This window comes from Mustelus asterias, chromosome 29 (genome assembly GCF_964213995.1).
Source record: "Mustelus asterias chromosome 29, sMusAst1.hap1.1, whole genome shotgun sequence".
Classification (NCBI taxonomy): domain Eukaryota; kingdom Metazoa; phylum Chordata; class Chondrichthyes; order Carcharhiniformes; family Triakidae; genus Mustelus; species Mustelus asterias.
The window spans coordinates 18,475,164-18,497,077 of NC_135829.1; the positions used below are offsets into that span (position 1 = coordinate 18,475,164).

The 21,914-nt window shown below is 43.2% G+C and overlaps 1 protein-coding gene across 2 annotated transcripts in view; it reads right to left on the reverse strand.

Moving 5' to 3' along the window:
- Positions 1-17,070: 17,070 nt before the first annotated feature.
- slc12a1 (solute carrier family 12 member 1) overlaps positions 17,071-21,914 on the reverse strand; it is an 86,655-nt gene continuing 81,811 nt past the window's right edge. For both annotated transcript variants that reach the window (XM_078200151.1, XM_078200150.1), the window contains exons 24-27: positions 19,218-19,304; positions 18,522-18,657; positions 18,342-18,409; positions 17,071-18,055 (exon numbers count right to left, since the gene is read on the reverse strand). In XM_078200151.1, the coding sequence (XP_078056277.1) occupies positions 17,920-18,055; positions 18,342-18,409; positions 18,522-18,657; positions 19,218-19,304 (427 nt within the window). In that variant the 3' untranslated portion in view covers positions 17,071-17,919. The remainder of the gene's footprint in view (positions 18,056-18,341; positions 18,410-18,521; positions 18,658-19,217; positions 19,305-21,914) is intronic.

A 21,914-nucleotide genomic window follows, 5' to 3' on the forward strand; every position in this document is an offset into this window, starting at 1 on the left:
TGCTGTGAGGCAGCAGTGCTAACCACTGTGCCACCATACCACCCCACAGTCCATTAATATACAAAGTTAACTGCTAGGCATAGTTAATCAGTATATATAGTCATCATTATATAAAGTTAACTAGTATATATAAATTGTTTGTTCACCTAGTTCATTCATAAGGTGATGAAGAAGCAGTGCTCTGAAAGCTCATGATTCTAAACAAACCTGTTGGGACTTTAACCTGGTGTTGTGAGACTCCTTACTATTAATTTATAGACATCGGTATTATATAAAGTCCATTAATATATAAAGTTTATTAATTTACAAAGTTCATTAATTTACACACATCAGTATTAAAGTTTATTTATTATTGTGACAAGTATGTTTACATTAACATTGCAATGAAGTTACTGTGAAAATCCCCTAGTCGCCACTCTCCGGCACCTGTTCGGGTACACAGAGGGAAAATTCAGCATGGCCAATACCCCTAACCAGCATGTCTTTTGGACTGCGGGAGGAAACTGGAGCACCCGGAGGAAACCCGCACAGGGAGAACATGCAAACTTTACACAGACAGTGGTCCAAGCTGGATATTGAACCTGGGTCCCTGGCGCTGTGAGGCAGCGGTGCTAACCACTGTGCCACCGTGCCGCCCCATAGTCCATTAATATAAAAAGTTACCTGTTATTCATAGTTAATCAGTATATATAGTCATCATTATACAAAGTTAACTAGTATATATAAATTGTTTGTATACATAGTTCATTCATAAATAAAGTTTGTCAGTATCCAAAGTTAACTGGTATAAAAATAAAAGCAAATTACTGCGGATGCTGGAGTGTGAAACGAAAAAGAAAATGCTGGAAAATCTCAGCAGGTCTGACAGTGTCTGTGGAGAGAGAATAGAACCGATGTTAGCAGGGCCTTCATGAATAAACTCAGCCAGTACAGGAATTGAACACACGCTGTTGGTGTCGCTCTGCATCACTAACCAGCTGTCCAGCCAACTGAGCTAAACCCAAGGCAGAATCTTCCAGGAGGCTGATGGCAGGCAGTAAAGTCAGTTTGATTCCCCCGGAGAGGCAGGAAGACTGAACATGCACATTCAGCTCATTAATACATCTGTGAGGAGCTCAGCCAATCTGGCAGTGGGAAAGGCAGCAAACTGTCCAGCTCACTGCGACCTCATGGAGTCGAAGGTCTTGACACCATCTTTAAACAACACTTGGACGGCTGTACACTCATTGCAAGCGAGGACCTGTGCATTATACCTCTGGAGTCCATGTGGCTGCAGCTCATATTGGAGAAGGCAGATGTGAGCACCCACGTCCCAGGATGTACAAAGGCGCCTCTGCCATTGCCTTTCACTCATCGGGCAGCACGGTGGCACAGTGGTTAGCACTGCTGCCTCACAGCGCCGGGGATCCGGCTCAATTCCGGCCTTGGGTCTGGAGTTTGCACATTCTCCCCGTGTCTGCATGGGTTTCCTCCGAGTGCTCCGGTTTCCTCCCACAGTCCGAAGATGTGTGGGTTAGGTTTATTGGCCATGCTAAATTAACCCTTGTGTCAGGGAATTAACAGGGTAAATATGAGCGGTTACGAGAATAGGGCCTGAGTGGGATTGTGGTTGGTGTATACTTGATGGGCTGAATGGCCTCCTTCTGCACTGTAGGGATTCTATGATTCCAGATAAAACACAGCCTGAAATACATCCATGTTCCGGACAATGTTCGCCATTGTAGTGGACCCAGTTCGCCAGCCTCTGACCTTCTTGTGGCCCTGCTGCTCCTTTCTGCTCAGGCCCCCGTTCCTCCTAGCTCAATGCCAGCCTGCAAGGGATCCTCCTTCCCCTCATCTGGATCAGAGCCATTTCCAAGGCAGGGTTTCCTGCATCATCAGTGGATCTGTGAATGAACTGAATTGATAAATTTAGTGAGCAAATCTTTAACAGGTTTCCCTCCCAATCAAAGCCAGCAGGCCAGTGCTAAGTCCTTCGCCTGGCATCTGTCTAGACCTGGTCTCCCCACTCCACCCCTTCCAGGTGAAGGACATTCGGGAGGGCCACCTCCTATTCATACATGACCACACATGGAGACATTTCTCTTTGATCAGGGTGATGAGAGCCATGGGCAAAGAGCCTCCTTCTGACACTATTCCCCTTACCTCCATTACTCTGGAAACTGTATGGAGAGGCCATTGTCAGCAGTGTAGGAAGACTAACCACGTGAGTCCTTGTCAGCCATGTCGATTCAACCTGGAGTTGGCTACCGTCAACAAGCCATGCCCCTTGGAGGCACCGACCTCCCTCCCTCCTTCCATTCCTGCCTCTGATGTCAAATGGCACAGACTGAACGGTAGCTCCACACCATGCTGGGATCTCGATGTTCTGAAATCCTCGAGTCAGGAACAATCATGCTGCCGTATGGGACTCACCAGCGAGAGAATACCGCGGAGTATCTTTGACATGCAGCTGCCTCATCATTAGGGTGTCCCTTTTGTTATGAAACAGAGGTGGCTCACCCCCCTCTGAGAACTAACACCTAAACACTCAAAAGAGGAGTACCTCGCCTCATAATGTGTAAAAAGTGTGTGAAATGCTACGATCTGCTCTTCAGCAACTTTTAGTGGTTAAATCAAAATAATTACCTGACACTTTAAAGTCAACAAGTAACAATTTATTTATCTAGCAGTGGACACATTAACTAAACTATTAACAAACAAAATAAAACACGATTCTAATGGAATGCTGTTTAGATAAATACAATTCCTAGTTATTAACACAATAAAATTTAGTCACTCTCACAATTATAACCAGGTTTGGCATCTTCTGGAATATTTTGGGCTTTCTCTGTTGATTCTTCTGTATGGAACTTCTTTCTTCTTTGGTACCTTCGCTATCAAGATGGTGCTTTGAGCTAAAAGCTTTTGTCACATTGCTCCCCTCCTTTTATACCTGTGATGAGAGATCAATATCCCCCACAATAGGATTGGTCCTAGGTTACCAAAGCCATCAAATTTAAATTTAACAGGTGCTTGGTATCTAAGTGCCTAATTCAAATTGATTGGGTGAATTCAAAAAAATTCAAATGCCTGAAAGCCTGTTACCAAGGCAACCCTGCTGCTTGGCCTTCCGATACAAATGTTTCAATCCGGTGCTTCTCGTGTACCTGCTTTTTTTTAACTTTTAGCAGGAAAAAAAAACCACCTTTTAACAGACAATTTTACAAACACTAACTTCACAACACTTGAACTCCCCACACCTTGAGCAGCCTCACTGACTGACTGTGTGCTCACGGTCAGATTTGGAAAATGATGCACATCACCTTCCAGACACACTCCATCACCTTCTACCCTCCCCCCCATCACCCACCAGCTTTCCCCCACCACCCTTAAGCCACCCAAATCACCATTACACTCCCCTCTGTCACCCTCAAACCTCCCCCTGTTACCCTGGGCCTTATCATGATCCAGTTCCGCATACTTCCCTCCCCTCAGAGTTGACACCTGTTATTATCCCCATGCCCACCCTGACCCTGTCCCGTTATTTGAACCACCTGTCTAGCCCTCCCTCCGTGAGCCACCCCCATGTGACCTTCACCTATCAGATTCTCCCCCTGGACCTGTTACCCTGCGACATCCCACTCTCCCCCTCAGAATGTGACTGTTTCCTCCCAACACCAGTATCCTGTGTTCACCTCCCTCTCTGCCTCCCCGCCGGGGATACCACCATTGACACCATGGACGCTCTACCACTCTCTTAAGACTCTTGCTTGTTCTTTCACTCACTCTCCCCTTCTCTGGACAGTGCTTCCTCCCTTAGCCTGTTCCCCATATCCAGCCTCGTCATTCGGTGTGAGTGATGTAAGGTCGCCGCCAAGGCGAAAACAGTGCCTATGGACCTCAAAGCCGTTGAAGGGGTGAAACCCGGTCAAGTGAACGCCACTTGTACGCAGCTATAAAACGCAATGTGCTAAATTCTCACTGGCGGGGAACTTAGTTTGGAGAGCAAACGTAATTCTGGCAAGATGGCCTTTTAATGAAAATGCATCAAATGCTAATGCATACAAAATAGGTTCCTAACATTGTTCATTGGGAAACCCAACTCGCCTTGAAAGCTGGGAAAATAAAATTCCAACATTTTATCCCACCGTCGGGAAACAGTTAGAAATTATTTTAAAACAAAATATTTCCTTTTTAAAATTTATCTGCAGGATGTAAGCAATGCCATGCTTATTGCTGACAACTGGTTGCCCTGAGAGGGTGGTTTCAGATTATCATAGAAATCATAGAAACCCTACAGTGCAGAAGGAGGCCATTCGGCCCATCGAGTCTGCACCGACCACAATCCCACCCAGGCCCTACCCCCACACATTTCACCTGCTAATCCCTCCAACCTACGTATCCCAGGACTCCAAGGGCAATTTTTTTTTTTTAACCTGGCCAATCCACCTAACCCACACATCTTTGGACTGTGGGAGGAAACCGGAGCACCCGGAGGAAACCCACGCAGACACGAGGAGAATGTGCAAACTCCACACAGACAGTGACCCGAGCCAGGAATCGAACCCAGGACCCTGGAGCTGTGAAGCAGCAGTGCTAACCACTGTGCTACCGTGCCGCCCCTATCTCCGTGAACTCCAAGTCCTTGTAATGATGTCCATAATGATGTTAATTGGGGAATTCCAGGATAATGATCCGGTGATGATGAAAGAACAGTGATGTACAGCAAGAAATAACTTTCATTTATAGAGTTCCTTAAATGATCTCTGGAAATCCCAAACTTGCTTCACACAGTGGAGTACTTGTGAGGTGTAATCACTGCTGTGATGTTAGAAACGTGGGATGGAATGTTACTGCCCCCTTCTCAGCGACAGGATTTCCTTCTGCCAAAGTCAATTGACCTTCCGATGCGATGGCTTGCCGCATGTTCCTTCCCCGCCCCCACCAGCCCCATAAAATTTCACCCATGGTTGCCAAATTATGCAGAGCAAGCTCCCACAAACAGCACTGTAATAATGACTAGATGTTGGCTGAGGAGAGTAAGTATTGACCAGGACACACAGGAACATAGGAATTAGGAGTAGAAGTAGGCAATTCAGCCCTTTGAGCCTGCTCCACCATTCAATCAGATCATGGCTGATCAGTCCCTGGTCTCAAGTCCACTTCCGCACCTGTTCCCCATCTCCCTTTATCCTGTTATTTATTAGAAATATATCCATCTCCTTCTTGAAACCATTCAATGATTCAGACTCCACCGCGCTATGGGGCACCGAGTTCCACAAATTCACCACCCTCTGCGAGAAGTAGTTCCTCCTCATCTCAGTTTTAAATCTACCGCTTGTCAACCTATACCTGTGACCTCTTGTTTGCCCCACAAGGCACATCATCCCTTGCTCATCTTCAAATAATGGCATTAGGTCATTTACATCAACTGGTGAGGGCAGACATCTCATCCGAGAAACAAATCAAAATATTTGTCAGGGCCGATGAATAGGGGGGAATAACTGGATTGAACTGGTGTTACCATTTTCCCTCGCTGCTTCAAGTTAGCTCAGCTAGCCCCAAAAGAGATGAGAGTGAAAGTGTGAGAAGTAGCCTGACATATGAACTGATGGATAGACGGAAGAATAGATGGATGCATTGATGGTTGGATGTTTGGTTGAATTAATGGTGAATGGATCAATGACTGGATGGTTACTTGGATGGATGAATGATCCAGAAATGGATAAAGAACATGTAAACAGTTGAAAAGATGATTGGGCATATAACATAGTCGGTTACACTGCATGTGGTTGACTTTGTTGGCACATTCACTGTGTTATGCCAAAGTAGTGCAATGCATTGTTTCTTTCTGTAAATAATAAGAAACCTTATTACCGTTGAAAATACTGGATAGGAGACTGATTAGACCACAGGGTCTACCATAGCTGTGGCTCAGTTGGTAGCATAGTTGTCTCTGAATCACCAGGTTCTGGGTTCAATTCCCACTCCAGGGTTTTGGAATTAAAGTTGAGGCTGACGCTCCAGTACTGAGAAAGCAGCTACACTGTCAGAAATGCTGTATTTTGTATGAAATGTGAAACTAAGGTTCCACCTGCCTGCTGAAGGTAGACGTAAAAGGTCCCATGGCATTATTTGGGTAAACACAGTAAGAAGTTTAACAACACCAGGTTAAAGTCCAACAGGTTTATTTGGTAGCAAAAGCCACACAAGCTTTCGAGGCTCTGAGCCCCTTCTTCAGGTGAGTGGGAATTCTGTTCACAAACAGAACTTATAAGACACAGACTCAATTTACATGAATAATGGTTGGAATGCGAATACTTACAACTAATCCAGTCTTTAAGAAACAAAACAATGGGAGTGGAGAGAGCATCAAGACAGGCTAAAAAGATGTGTATTGTCTCCAGACAAGACAGCCAGTGAAACTCTGCAGGTCCACGCAACTGTGGGAGTTACAAATAGTGTGACATAAATTCTGATTCTAGGATCGCATGATAAAGACTCAGGAGGCACAGTGGTTAGCACTGCTGCCTCACAGCACCAGGGACCCGGGTTCAATTCCAGCCTCAGGTCACTCTTTGTGTGGAGCTTGCATGTCTGTGTCTGCGTGGGTTTCCTCCGGGTGCTCCGGTTTCCTCCCAAAGTCCAAAAATATGATTGGCTATGCTAAATTGACCCTAGTGTCAAAAGGATCAGCAGGGTAAATATGTGGGGTTACGGGAATAGGGCCTGGGTGGGATTGTGGTCGGTACGGACTCGATGGGCCGAATAGCCTCCTTCTGCATTGTAAGGATTCTATGATTCTAACTGACTCACATGATGAATTGTTAATACTCTCAACAGGTTCAAAACTTAACATGAGAGAGAATTCATACTACACACAGAACAGCCCATAATCTTTCAAGGTAGAAACTACACATCCCAGCACAGCCAATCATGCACATTCAAGAGTCAAGGTGAGACTCACTTGATGAAGGAACAGCGCTCTGAAAGCTCGTAATTCCAAATAAACCTGTTGGACTTTAACCTGGTGTTGTGAGACTTCTTACTGTGCCCACCTCAGTCCAACGCCGGCATCTCTGCATCAAAAAAAAGTACAGCACAGGAACAGGCTCTTCAGTCCTCCAAGCCTGTGCCAATCATGGTGCCCTAACTAAAAAAACCCTTCTACCCTTACTCGGTCCATATCCCTCTATTCATTCCCCATTCATCTACCCATCCAGATGCCTCTTAAACATTACTAATGCGCCTGCTTCCACCACTTCCTCTGGCAGCGGGTTCCAGGCACCCATCACTCTCTGTGTGAAAAACATCCCCCACATATCTCCCTTAAACTTTCCCCCTCTCACCACGAACCTGTGCCCCCTTGTAATTGACACTTCCACCCTGGGGAAAAAGCCTCTGACTATCCACCCTGTCTGTGCCTTTCATAATTTTGTAGACCTCTCTCAGATCTCCCTTCAGCCTCCATCTTTCCAGTGAAAACAATCCTAGTTTATTCAACCTCTCCTCATATCTATGCAATGATCCAACAATTTGAACAGTCATTCGCTATGATGTGAATTTTAGAATCATAGAATCCCTACAGTGCAGGAGGCCATTCGACCACATTCCCACCCAGGTCCTATCCACATAACCCCATGCATTTACCCTAGCTTGACCCCCTGACACTAAGGGTCAATTTAGCACAGCCAATCCACCTAAACTGCATATCTTTGGACTGTGGGAGGAAACCGGAGCACCCGGAGGAAACCCACACAGCCACAGGGAGAATGTGCAAACTCCACAAAGACAGTGACCCAAGCTGGGAATTGAACCCGGGTCGCTGGAGCCGTGAGGCAGCAGTGCTAACCACTGTGGCACTATGCCACCCCTTGCCTGACTGATCAGGGTTGGGGCCCCTCAGCAACCCAACACACCAGCTCATGAGTTTTATTCAGTGATTTAAAATACAGAGAAAGCAAAATCTTTTCTATCTTGATTTCTGTTTTCTAGCTCACCTTTGCTATTTGTAAATCTGTCTGGTTGCTATGGTGTGTATTAAGCATTGCAGCTGACAGGATCAAGGTGAATGCAAACTCGAATGGCATGCCACACAAAACATTTATTGAATCCCTCATTGCATCCAAATCCCAAGTAATATATTAAAATTAGGGATTGAAATCCCAAATCTCAGAGCAAGCTGTTGTGCAGAAACATTTTTGACAGAATTTTTCTAACTATAGATGACTGGTCTTGCAGATAAATTGAGGCTTTTCTTTTCTGGCATTGTGCTTTTGTTGTTAATATTGACTGAATGTTTGAGGAAATTGCTCAGGCAATTGTATTTGTTGCTAAGGTCTATAGGGAAATGATTCTTTAAAAAGAAAAGTCTTGCTGGGCCTCTTCCGGCCCAGATTGCTGTTTCCAGTAGGCATGACATGGAGCAAAAGAATTGATCTATTAGAGTAGGGACAGCACAGTGGTTAGCACTGCTGCCTCACAGCGCCAGGGAGTTGGGTTCAATTTCAGCCTTGGGCCACTGTACGGAGTTTGCTCATTGCCTCCAGTGTCTGTGACTGCGTGGGTTTCCTCCAGATGCTCCAGTTTCATCCCACAGTACAAAGATGTGCAGGTTAGGTAGATTAGCTATGCTAAATTGCCCCTTAGTGTCCCAAGATGCGTAGGCTAGGTGGATTAGTCATGGTAAATATGAGGCTACAGGGATAGGGCAGGGGAGAGGGCCTGGGTAAGATACTCTGATTGAGTCCATGTAGACGCAATGGGCTGAATGGCCTTCTTCTGCATTCGAGCCATGACGACTTAATTGAAGCCTAATCTGCATTTTAAAGAGCGCTCTGCTGATTTTTAGGTGGTCTTTGTTTCCTGTAGTTTAACTACAAAGCCATTCCGTTTTCCTGCTATCCTGGCTGATTCACCCACCTTGGGGAGCCAAAATGCAAAACGAAGATGATCTGGAAATTAGGTTTGAGATCAATGAATTAAGCGGCACTATACTGATTGCAGATGTAAAAGGGGGGTTAGAACAGATGCTTGTGAAGGTAGATCAGATGCTAAGGTGCCAAAGTCACCAGAACTTTCCAACAGCACCAAGACCTAGCTTTGTTGTGGTGAGAAGGATACTCCCCGTCAGATCCTTCATGCACACCCAAAGTCTCTGCGCCACCATATGCTGCCCTCAAAGAGGTTGCAAGGGAGGAAGAGACAATTGTACACCTTGTGGAATGTACCTTTTCGCAGAAGGTCTGGAGAGAGATGCAGGGATATTTGTTGAGGTTCATCCAAAGTAGCTCTGTGACGCAGGACACTGAGCTCTACGGGACACACACCGAGATAAATGTCATCTGCTACTGATGGATCAACTCAGTGAAAGAGGTCCTTTGGTCTGCCGGAACCTTGATCTTCCAGTGCAAAGAATTGTCCTCAGCTGAGTGTTGCAGACTGGCACAATCCAAAGGTCCAGCACGACATGCTGAGGGACACACCCAGGCTTAGGGCATCTATCACCAAGGCACAATAGGGAACATCCACTGTAGAAGGCCTTTCAACCAATGCACACGGAGGGACTAATAACTGGATAAAACCCCTGTGGCTGGGCTTAATTCTAATTGTAACTTTACTGAAGCACCACAGCGTGCAACATGACTGATGTATATAGTTTGAAAATAACTGCAGTCTAACAAAAATATTTAAACATTCTTGTTACTGAACTGAAGTGCCTCACAGTGAATCTTGATCTCTGGAAAAAATGTGAATATCATTGCACTTCACAGTTATAACAATGTGAAATGTGTCTTTCAAAGATTTGATGAATAAAATATATTTTGCAAAAGAAAATCGAAAATTCAACAGGTAAGAGATAAAGAACAGACTAAAAACTAAATAATAGAAAAGGGAAAATTTAGTTTATATGTTTGAGGGTAGTTCTACCAAAGAAGCTAAAAAGATAATTGTAGGAGATATTTAACAGCATTAAGGACTTTTTGAAAACCTGCAAGTAGAAATTAAGTGGTGTGTTATGAAAACTGGACTTCTAATATTAGAGTATGACAAGTGAGGGAGTTTGAGTTATGGGCAATAAATGAAAAGTGATTAATGAGCAGGTATTTGAACCAGCACAAAGAAATGACAAGGCTGATTAATGTGAAAAAAACTACACTATGGGCAATTATTCTGCAGCCACAAGCAAGATTGTTAGTGTGTGGAAAAAGTTAATGGCAAGATGAGCTAACACAGCACAGAGAGGCTGACCTTCGGCCTGACTAGGTTTCTTATTTTAATATACAAATTAGGAGCAAAGTAGGTCCCTCGGGCCTGCTCCACCATTCAATGAGATCATGGCTGATCCGACTGCAACCTCAACTCTACATTCCCACCTAACCGTACTATCCTTTCACCCCCTTGCTCATCAAGATTCTAAATACCCCTGCCTTACAAAGTCTGCTTCCACTGCCCTTTGGAGGAAGAGAGTTCCAAAGATTCCCCACCCAGCAAAAGTATATATACCAGTGAAAAGGAAGGACTGTAGGAAAAGGGATAATCAGCCCTGGATATCTAAGGAAATAAAGGAGGGTATCAACTTGAAAAATAATGCATACAAAGTGACAAAGATTGGTGGGAAACTGGAGGAAACCTTTAAAGGTCAACAGAAAGCCAACAAAAAAGCTCTAAAGAAAAGTTAGATGATGAGAGTAAACTAGCTCAGAATATAAAAACAGACAACAAAAGTTTCTACAAATATAAAAATAAAAACGAGTGGCTAAGGTAAAAATTCTATTTAATAACAGGAAATGACCGAGGCATTCAACAGGTACTGTGTGTTGGTCCTCACAGTGGAAGACACGAATAACATGCCAAAATTGATGACAAGGAGTCATGGCAGGTGAGGACCTAGAAACGATCATTATCAGGAAAGAGGTAGTGTTGGGCAAGCTAATGGGGCTAAAGGTAGACCAGTCTCCTGGCCCTGATGGAATGCATCCCAGGGTACTAAAAGAGATGGCAGGGGAAATAACAAATGCACTCGTGGTAAGTTACCAAAATTCACTGGACTCTGGGGTGGTTCCCGCAGATTGGAAAATGTGATGCCTCTGTTTAAAAAAAGGAGGCAGACAAAAGGCGGGTAACTATAGGCCAGTTAGCGTAACTTCTGTAGCGAGGAAAATACTTGAAACTGTTACCAAGGAGGAAATAGCGAGACATCTGGATAGAAATTGTCCCATTGGGCAGACAGCATGGGTTCATGAAAGGCAGGTCTTGTTTAACTAATTTACTGGAACTCTTCGAGGACATTATGAGTGTGGTGGACAACGGGGAACCGGTGGATGTGTATCTGGATTTCCAGAAGGCATTCGACAAGGTGCCGCACAAAAGGTTGCTGCATAAGATAAAGGTGACGCGTTACAGGTAATGTATTAGCATGGATAGAGAATTGCTTAACTAACAGAAAAAGAGTGGGGATAAATGGGTGTTTTTCTGGTTGGCGATCAGTGACTAAGTGGTGTGCCTCAGGGATCAGTGTTGGGACCTCAATTGTTTACAATTTACAGAGATGATTTGGAGTTGTGGACCAAGTGTGTGTTAAAATTCACAGATGACACTAAGGTGACTGGTAGAGCAAAGTGTGCGGAGGACACTGAAAGTCTGCAGAAGGATATAGATAGTTCAAGTGAGTGGACAAGGGTCTGGCAGATGGAGTACAATGTTGGTAAATGTGAGGTCATCCATTTTGGAAGGAATAACAGCAAAATGGACTATTATTTAAATGGTAAAAAATTGCAGCATGCTGCTGCGTAGAGGGACCTGGGTGTCCTTGCGCAAGAATCACAAAAAGTTGGTTTGCAGGTGCAGCAGGTAATCAAGAAGGCAAATGGAATTTTGTCTTTCATTGCTAGAAGAATGGACTTTAAAAACAGGGAGGTTATGTTGCAGCTGTATAAGGTACTGGTGAGGCCACACCTGGAGTATTATGTACATTTTTGGTCTCCTTACTTGAGAAGGGATAGACTGGCACTAGAGGGGGTACAGAGAAAATTCACTAGGTTCATTCCGGAGTTGAGAAGTTGGCTTATGAGGAGAGACTGGGACTATACTCACTGGAATTTAGAAGAATGAGAAACATAAAATTATGCAGGGAATAGACAAGATAGATGCAGGGAGGTTGTTTCCATTGGTGGGCGAAATTAGAACTAGGAGGCATAGCCTCAAAACGAGGAGGAGCAGATTTAGGACTGAGTTGAGGAAGAACTTCTTCTCCCAAACGATTGTGAATCTATGGAAATCCTTGCCCAGTGGAGCAGTTGAGGCTACCTTGTGTAATGTTTTTAAAGGCAAAGATAGATTTTGAACAGTAAAGAAATTAAAGGTTATGATGATCTGGCAGCTAAGTGGAGCAGAGTCCACGAAAAGATCAGCCATGATCTCGTTGAATGGCGGAGCAGGTTCGAGGAGCCAGATGGCCTACTCCTGCTCAGAGTTCTTATGTTCACCCTCAGACAAAACGTTTCTCCCCTCCTATATGGGCACTACTTACTTTTAAACAATGACCCCCAATACTAGATTCTCCTGCAAGAGGAAACATCCTTTCCATCAGTCCAATCATGATCCCTCAGGATTTACCTGTTGCCATGTAGTCCTGTGCTATAATCAATACAAGTCTATTGTTATGGACAGAAAGACACACAGACCAAAACCCCTCATTCCCTTCTGTCCACAATCAGTGTGGTTTAAATTTTGATCTATACATTGTACATTCCCAACACCCCCCTACCCCCAAAGCGCTGTTAATTTAAAAGTCGCTGGCTATGCTTGGAAATGATGAGGACTCACTTTGGTTATCTGAATTAATGGTAGAACATGAAACAGATTAATCAAAAATGACAATAGCCAAATGAGATTCCTCCGCAGTTATTTTCGCTGTACAATCAGTACAGAAAGATTTACTTAAATGTAGAAGGGGTTTTAATTGCAGTACTGTACACAAAATCAAAACCCAGCCATAGATTTCTAGTCGATGTCAGCACCTTTATCCGGCAGTGCAGATTAATGACAAAACAAAGCTGGAGACAAATTGTTGGATCCACCAACTCCTGGCAGCTGCATGTGACTCACAGCGGGATTTTCTGGCCGCGCTCGCCCCAAGGCTGGAAGATCCTGCCCAAGGTCAATGGACCTTTGCATGGTCCGTGTCCCGCCCACAATGATTCCTGTGGCAGGCGGGATGGGATGATTCCACCCAGACTCCAAATCTGTTGCCCCATGTGCCTCTGATTAAGCCAGACTCACCAACCAAACAGAAGTGCAGACGGGCAAAATAATTACATATTATACATTCAGGAAGAGATGCTTTCACAAAATGTTTGTGTATTTCTGATTAGCAGCAAATCAAAAATGAAATTCTGAGAATGACCATATTCATTATAGCAAAATGTAATTCCATTTTAAAAAGATAAAGAATCTGAAATTATACAACACGCTCCCAATCCTCAATGTCCTGCAACCCAAGAACTATTTTACTATGGTGCTGCAGAAAAGAATGGCAATTTGCAAAGCAAGATCTCAGAAACAGCACTAAGAATGATCAGTTATTCTTGCTTGGCATTGTCTGAACAATGATGTTTGGCAGGTACGTGGGCTGAACTCAGTTTTTCTTCAAAAGAATTATACCACGGGCAAATTATTCTGCAGCCACAAGCACGGTTGTTACTGTTTGGAAAAAGTTAATGGCAAGATGAGCTAAGATGTGGAGATGCCGACGTTGGACTGGGGTGGGCACAGTAAGAAGTCTCACAACACTTCAGCTGAAGAAGGAGCAACACTCCAAAAGCTTGTGCTCCCAAATAAACCTGTTGGACTTTAACCTGGTGTTGTGAGACTTCTTACCATGATGAGCTAACACAGCACAGATGAGGCGCTGACTTTTGGCCTAAGTCTCTTATTTTAATATACAAATTAGGAGCAAAGTAGGCCCCATGAGGCTGATCTGTCTGCAACCTCAACTCCACATTCCCAACCTAACCCAATAACCTTTCACCCCCTTATCAGGAATCTAAATACCTTTGCCGTTAATATATTCAAAGACTGCTTCCACCGCCCTTTGAGGAGAGTTCCAAAGAATTCTGGGATCTGAACAGACAGCTAGAGCCTCTGTTTAATGTTCCATCTAAAGAAAATGGTCCCTCATGGGAGGTTAGTTAGGAACGTTCAGTCGCTAGGTATACATGGGGAGGTAGTAAATTGGATTAGACACTGGCTCAATGGAAGAAGCCAGAGAGTGGTTGTGGAGGATTGCTTCTCTGAGTGGAGGCCTGTGACTAGTGGTGTGCCGCAGGGATCGGTGTTGGGTCCATTGTTGTTTGTCATCTATATCAATGATCTGGATGATAATGTGGTAAATTGGATCAGCAAGTTTGCTGATGATACAAAGATTGGAGGTGTAGTGGACAGTGAGGAAGGTTTTCAAAGCTTGCAGAGGGATTTGGACCAACTAGAAAAATGGGCTGAAAAATGGCAAATGGAATTTAATGCAGACAAGTGTGAGATATTGCACATTGGAAGGACAAACCAAAGTAGAACGTACAGGGTAAGTGGTAGGAGTCTGAAGAGTGCAGTTGAACAGAGGGATCTGGGAATACAGGTACAGAATTCCCTAAAAGTGACATCACAGGTGGATAGGGTTGTAGAAATCATAGAAACCCTACAGTGCAGAAGGAGGCCATTCGGCCCATCGAGTCTGCACCGACCACAATCCCACCCAGGCCCTACCCCCCACATATTTTACCCACTAATCCCTCTAACCTACACATCCCAGGACTCTAAGGGGCAATTTTTTAACCTGGCCAATCAACCTAACCCGCACATCTTTGGACTGTGGGAGGAAACCGGAGCACCCGGAGGAAACCCACGCAGACACGAGGAGAATGTGCAAACTCCACACAGACAGTGACCCGAGCCGGGAATCGAACCCGGGACCCTGGAGCTGTGAAGCAGCAGTGCTAACCACTGTGCTACCGTGTAAAGAGTGCCTTTGGTACATTGGCCTTTATAAATCGGAGTATCGAGTACAAAAGTTGGAGTGTTATGGTAAGGTTATATAAGGCATTAATGAGGCCGAATTTGGAGCATTGTGTACAGTTTTCGTCACCTAGTTACAGGAAGGATGTAAATAAGGTTGAAAGAGTGCAGAGAAGGTTCACAAGGATGTTGCCGGGACTTGAGAAGCTGAGTTACAGAGAGAGATTGAATAGGTTGGGACTTTATTCCCTGGAGCGTAGAAGATTGAGGGGAGATTTGATAGAGGGGTATAAGATTTTGATGGGTATAGAGTGAATGCAAGCAGGCTTTTCCGCTGAGGCTAGGAAAGAAAAAAACAGAGGGCATGGGTTAAGGGTGAAAGGAGAAAAGTTTAAAGGCGGCACGGTAGCACAGTGGTTAGCACTGCTGCTTCACAGCTCCAGGGTCCCGGGTTCGATGCTCGGGTCACTGTCTGTGTGGAGTTTGCACATTCTCCTCGTGTCTGCGTGGGTTTCCTCCGGGTGCTCCGGTTTCCTCCCACAGTCCAAAGATGTGCGGGTTAGGTTGATTGGCCAGGTTAAAAAAATGCCCCTTAGAGTCCTGGGATGCGTAGGTGAGAGGGATTAGCGGGTAAAATATGTGGGGGTAGGGCCTGGGTGGGATTGTGGTGGGTGCAGACTCGATGGGCCGAATGGCCTCCTTCTGCACTGTAGGGTTTCTATGATTTCTATGATTTAAAGGGAATATTAGGGGGGACTTCTTCACGCAGAGAGTGGTGTGAGTGTGGAATGAGCTGCTGGATAAAGTGGTAAATGCTTTTAACATTTAAGAAAAACTTGGACGGGTTCATGGATGAGAGGGGTGTGGAGGGATATGGTCCAAGTGCAGGTCAGTGGAACTAGGCAAAAAAATGGTTCGGCACAGACAAGAAGGGCCAAAAGGCCTGTTTTTGAGCTGTAATTTTCTATGGTTCTAAAATAAAAAGACTTGCATTTATATAGCGCTTTCTACAACCACTGGATGTCTCAAAATACTTTACAGCTATGAAGTACTTTCTGAGGTATGGTTTCGGTCATAATGTAGGAAACTATGCAGCAAATTTGTTCTTACTAAACTCCCACAGGCAGCAATGTGATAAACTGTTCTTCGTAATGTTGATTGAGGAATAAATATTGGCCAGGACCCTGAGGCTAACTCTCTTGCCCTTCTCTAAAACAATGCTGTGGGATCTCTTACGTCTATCTTCAGCAGGCAGATGGAACCTTGGTTTCACATCTCATACCAAATACAGCATTTCTGACAGTGTAGCTGCTTTCTCAGCACTGTGTTGGAGCATCAGCCTCAACTTTAATTCCAAAACCTTGGAGTAAGACTTGAACTCAAAATCTGGTGAGTCAGAGACAAGTGTGCTACCAACTGAGCCACAGCTGCCACACTAGGGTAGCATCTCCAATAATATAGCACTATGTAGTACTGCACTGGAGTATTAACCTAGATTTTTGTTCAACCCCTGCAGCGGTGCTTGAACCCACAATCTTTGGGTTCAGACGAATAACAATGGCAAACACAAAGATAATGGGTGCTGTAAAACTTTCCAGCTGATACCCGGACAAAATATTACACAAGTTATGTCCCCACAATTATATTCTCAGCCAATTTTTAAGCTTGCTCACTTTTTCAAAAACCTTCAAACCGATGCATCAATATATTTTATGAAAGCAAAAATATACCACAAGCTTGGACAAAGAGATTGGAGGCTAAAATTATAGGCCAGAATTTTCCAGCCGTCCACGCAGAATCTTCTGGACCGAATGACAACTCTCTCTCATCGTGGGTTTCTGAGCAGCCAGTGGTGCATTTAACGGGCAACCCATTGACAAGGGTGGGACCACAAGATCCCGCCACTGGCCAATGGCAGGCTGGGCACAAAATCCCACCCGTAATATATTGTAATGATCTAAAATCATTTCATGAACATTTAGAAAATAGTACCTTGGCAAAAATGGTAGAACATGTTTTGTGAAATTCCACTATTTGGATGAAGGCCAAAGATAACAAAGTTAAATTCTACTACCATTTATTTCAACTTTCATCAGACACAAGAATACCATTTATGTTTGCAGATTACATTACTTACACAAGTTACAATCAAACATTGAATTTCAGCAACATGAATATTTTTATCATATTGTGAGAAATCCCCCCAAATTCTAGCTGATTTTTAGGCCCTTCTTTTCTCTGAAATTTCACACCATTCTCTCTTCATTCTGTTCATCTCTGCACATCTTTCTTCATTGATCTCACTGTCTGTCGTCCGCAAATCTGTACATCTCATCTGGTTTAAATGACATTCTGCTTTCACACTTTTAGTTCACTCTTGTGAACATGTGCTTGTCAGACAAGGGCAGACTTTTCTCAACCTGTGCTTCTTGTGTATACGCTCATTAAGTTACATAATTGAGTCAAAACCTCTACTAAAACCCTGATTTAGACTGAGATAATGGGAATATCAAACAAGTAACAATACAGCAGATCTTAAGATCTTGAAGATCTTAAGGCTGAACAATTTAGGATCCACATAATGACCTATAATGAGTAATTATCCCTTTAATATAATGGCTGCACAAGAGGGAATGTTATTCCATCTTTGTAAAATTAGTAATTGAAGAACAGTGTCTTAAATGGCAAGGTTCTATTAATCAGACTGCTTCATGACATGGTGACCAAACATGACGGTGTAATTTTAGAAGACTTAACTAGTGACATTATTTGTGAAATGGAGCAGGAAATCAGAAACTAGAATAAAGTTTGTTTGCTACTTCAATCAAATGTTGCCCTTTTTAAGCAACTATCAAATGTGCTGGGTGATAAATAATTGTTGCAGTGAAGGTGGCATTTGCTGTCGCCTTGACATGCCATTTTCCATTAGGAGTAGAAGGTCAGAACATTCTTTTGATTCCCTCGGATCATTATGACAGGAGGCAGGTTTCGGGAAAGAATCTCCAACCAAGCCATATAAAGGTAACTTGATACAGCTTCCTTCCTTGCGATTGGCAAACTCCTAACGGGTAAAAGAAAATTAAGTTTAAAACATTCTAATAATGCACATGTGGCTAATAGAAGCCACTATACTTGTAAAAATACTGAAGCAGAATTTATAGCAATTACTTTCCCAATGTATAGACTATAACCGTATCTACCATCTCCACTAAAAACAGGAGAATCAAATATACTTTTGAATCTGTAATGTTACATTATCTAAAACACCAAGAACAATCCTTACTGTTCCTGTTATAATCAGTACCTAATTAGTTGATTTAAGTGTAATATCCAGAAGAAGCACTCACACAACAATAATATTGGCAGAGCGGGAGTTCTCCTGCAGAAGTTCATTGAGTCTGACCTGCCGGTATGTCTTTGATTTAAAACAAAAAGTCATTGTAATTACATGTACATTTATGCTATAATTCATAAATCTTTTGTCCGAACTGTTTATTTATATATTTTTTAGCCTATTTTCTACCCACCTTTTCTTTAAATCTCTCCAGCTCAGCATCAGTAATTTTCCATGGATATTCTTTCTGCAGGATCTCTGCAGTTGCAGGATCCTTGGAACCCTCATGTAGTTGGTATGGTTCAATCAATTCCTCAAATGTTTTCCAGCTGCAATCAGTCATTACAAATTAACAGTCAAAGCACCAGAAATGATTCCATAACTAATAGCGTTCTATGTCTGGTCAGTAAAATGTTACAATTATAGCAACAACAATGTGCTGACATCCAACAGTCTTCAAATTGGCCAAGTGCTGTACTTTCAACTTCTACTGCAGATATCAAACTTTGAGAGAAGAAACTCCTCTTCATCTGTATTAAATAGGAGACCCTTTTATTTTTAAACTGTATTCCCTAGGTCTAGATTCCCACACAAGGGCAAACATCCTCAGCATCTACCCCGTCATGCCCCTCAAAAGCTTGTTTCAGTAAGATTTAGAATCCATCTGCAACATCATTTCACACAAATAGAAAGCGAGACCTATCCTGGAATACATCCATGATCATTTTTGAAACAAGCTACTAGTTTTCAAGTCCGTGTCTGTGGGATTTGTGCCAAGAACCCACCACCCCATCCATGATTCACGAACATCAACACTATTGTTCTGCACTGCTGCAGATTGTCGGCAACATACAGAAATGTTCAGTTGACAATTACAGACTCTGCCTACCTCTCTTTGCTTGGTTTCATGTTAATGTCTCCGATGACCTTGATGTCAGCGCACTGAATCCTGAATTTGCCTAGGAGTGCAGCCATTCTGTATAGAAACAAGAGGAATGATGCACAATAAAATACTTAATGTTTTAAAGCTTTATCATTTCTATACCAGATAAATGGTGGCAGCATCAGCCAGTTTAATCTAATTGCTCTAGAGGTGTTTATCCTCCACATAAGCAGTAATTCGCATTCTATGTGCCTGCACTATACACTCAGTATTGTTTCAACATCCTTCCTAATTTGCATGTATCCAAACTTATATTATTCAGGGTTTATACAAGTTTGTCAATATATCTCAACTTTCATATTCTATATCTTTACATAAAAGTATTGCATTAACTTATGGTTTCATCCACTTGAGGAGCTGCTTTTACTGCGTTTTAAACCTGAACTACTAAGTCCCTCTGTTCTTTCAGGCACCCAAAGTATACTGTATCTATTAACACTGGAACACAAGAGGGAGCACTTCCTGCACTGGCTGACCCTAGAAACTGCAATGGAGATAGGCAACATGCGAATAGACAACTGTACTGCTCTATGGAGTTTGTCAGAGTGGAAAGTAAATAACAAACATCTGCAAGCTCCAGAGCTTAACTTTGGTTTGCATATACCCTCTGTTCTTAAACCACTTTAGTCACTTGTGCTTTAGTATTTGTTGCAGGTAAAGGATTTTTCATTTAAATTCTAAGTCTGGACACTGCTTTGATGATGTATTTGCCTTCATTGCACATGCTCAAATAAGGCTTTAGTTGGTGTCACGAGTCAGTGTATTTTTTAATCAAAGTGTACCATCTCCAAATTACTGGCATGAAATCCCATCTCCCACTTGTAGCCAATTCCACGATCTTACCAATTTCTCTTTGCAGCTCCTGTTGGCCCTCAGAATTATGAACATAGGAGCAGAGGTAGGCCAGTGGAGCCTGCTCCATCATTCAGATCATGGCTAATCATCTACTTATGCCATTTCCCCACACTATCCCCATATCCCTTTATGTCATTAGTTTCCATAAATCTGTCGATTTCTGTTTTGGACATGCTCAATGACCGAGATGCCACAGCCCTCTGGGGTAAAGAATTTCAAAGACTCACTACCCCTCAATGAAAAAAATCCTCCCCACTTTGGTCTTAAATAGCCTGCCCTTTAGTCTGAGACTGTATCCTCTGGTTCTGGACTCACCAATCAGGGGAAATATCCTATTGGGGAAAAAGAGGTGGTCAAGGCAAAAGGTGTCTTGTTGGAGCTAGTAAGGACAGTTTGCCTCAGGTTAAAAATGAAATGTATGATGTTGGGATGAGGCCCTTAAGTGGACATTAATTTTCCACTTAAGGATCTCAAACTGACTTCCAGTTGGGAAGGTTGTCCAACCAGGGCAGGAAGGCAGCAGAGTCCCAACACTGCACCCTCTCACCTGAAGCATATGTGCCTTTAGCAGCACAACTATCCATCTTTGAACAATAACAAATTGCTTCTTCAAGTCCTATTCTTGCAAATATTCTACCTTTAAAGCCAAAATCTAGCTCATGGATTTTTGGCTCAGAGAAAATCCACACAACTTTGTGAAACTTTCCAACACCCCCATTGCCAACCTTCAATCTTGCAGCTTCAACTCCTTCAAATTTATTTTTATTCCTTCCTAGCCCCCTCCTGATTCAGCAATCTTTAATGCTCCTTGCGCTGATATTGTTAATTATTCATCCCATCCACATTTTGTCCCTTGGTTTTTCAAAGCCACAATCAAAAAGCCCAACTTTAAACTCTACTCCCTCTAACTGTTATCCAACGTCTAAACGTGCTGTTGCCTCCTAGATGTGTGCTCACCTACTGCGTCCCTGTTTGAATTGCTTCCATTTGCCCAGAGCACCAACTACTACAAGTCACCACTGATATCTGCTGTCACTGCAACCCAGGCACATCATAGCTCCTCAACTTCTCTGCAATGCTTGACATTGTCAATCAGCGCCATCCTTCCCCATGGTTCATCTAAATGGGGACTGCTTTGAATGGGTGAACTCTCACAATGCAGTAAACAAGTTTCCAGCAAAGGCTTCTACTCTAACACTTAACCAAATACAAGCGAGTCCCCAGGGAACCATCCTTGGCTCCCATCAATTCATCCTTATAAACGCATGCTAACTCCCTTGTTGTTGTCCTGTCGTACTTACATTTCCCTTGACCTTAATTATCTCCATGCAGCCAGACTGCCTGATATTAAGTCATGAATAAACCAGAATTTGACAACTGAATTTTAGGAAAACCAAACTATTGCTTTTGATTCTTGTTAAAAACTCTATCCTTGCTATCCATTGTGTCCACTCCATAACTGCTTACTCTGGTTGAGTAAGATTAGATGCAGCTTCAGTTCTACTTAATCCAAGTTGAGTTTCAACAGTAACTTCATTTCACTGTTAACGTAAGCCTACTTGTGTCACTAAAACTAAACCCCATTGTCTATTCGCTATTTATGATACTTACTTGAAACTGTGCAATATTGTCACATTGGTCCCCACTTTAATCCCACTGTTACCAAAACCCTATCCATACTTCCATCATTTCTAAACTGGAGCACTTCAACTGTGCTTGCTTCCTCCAAACTCCTAACTTCACCTCGGACAAAGCTCTGCTGCCTGCAGTTCCACTTGCCATCAATTC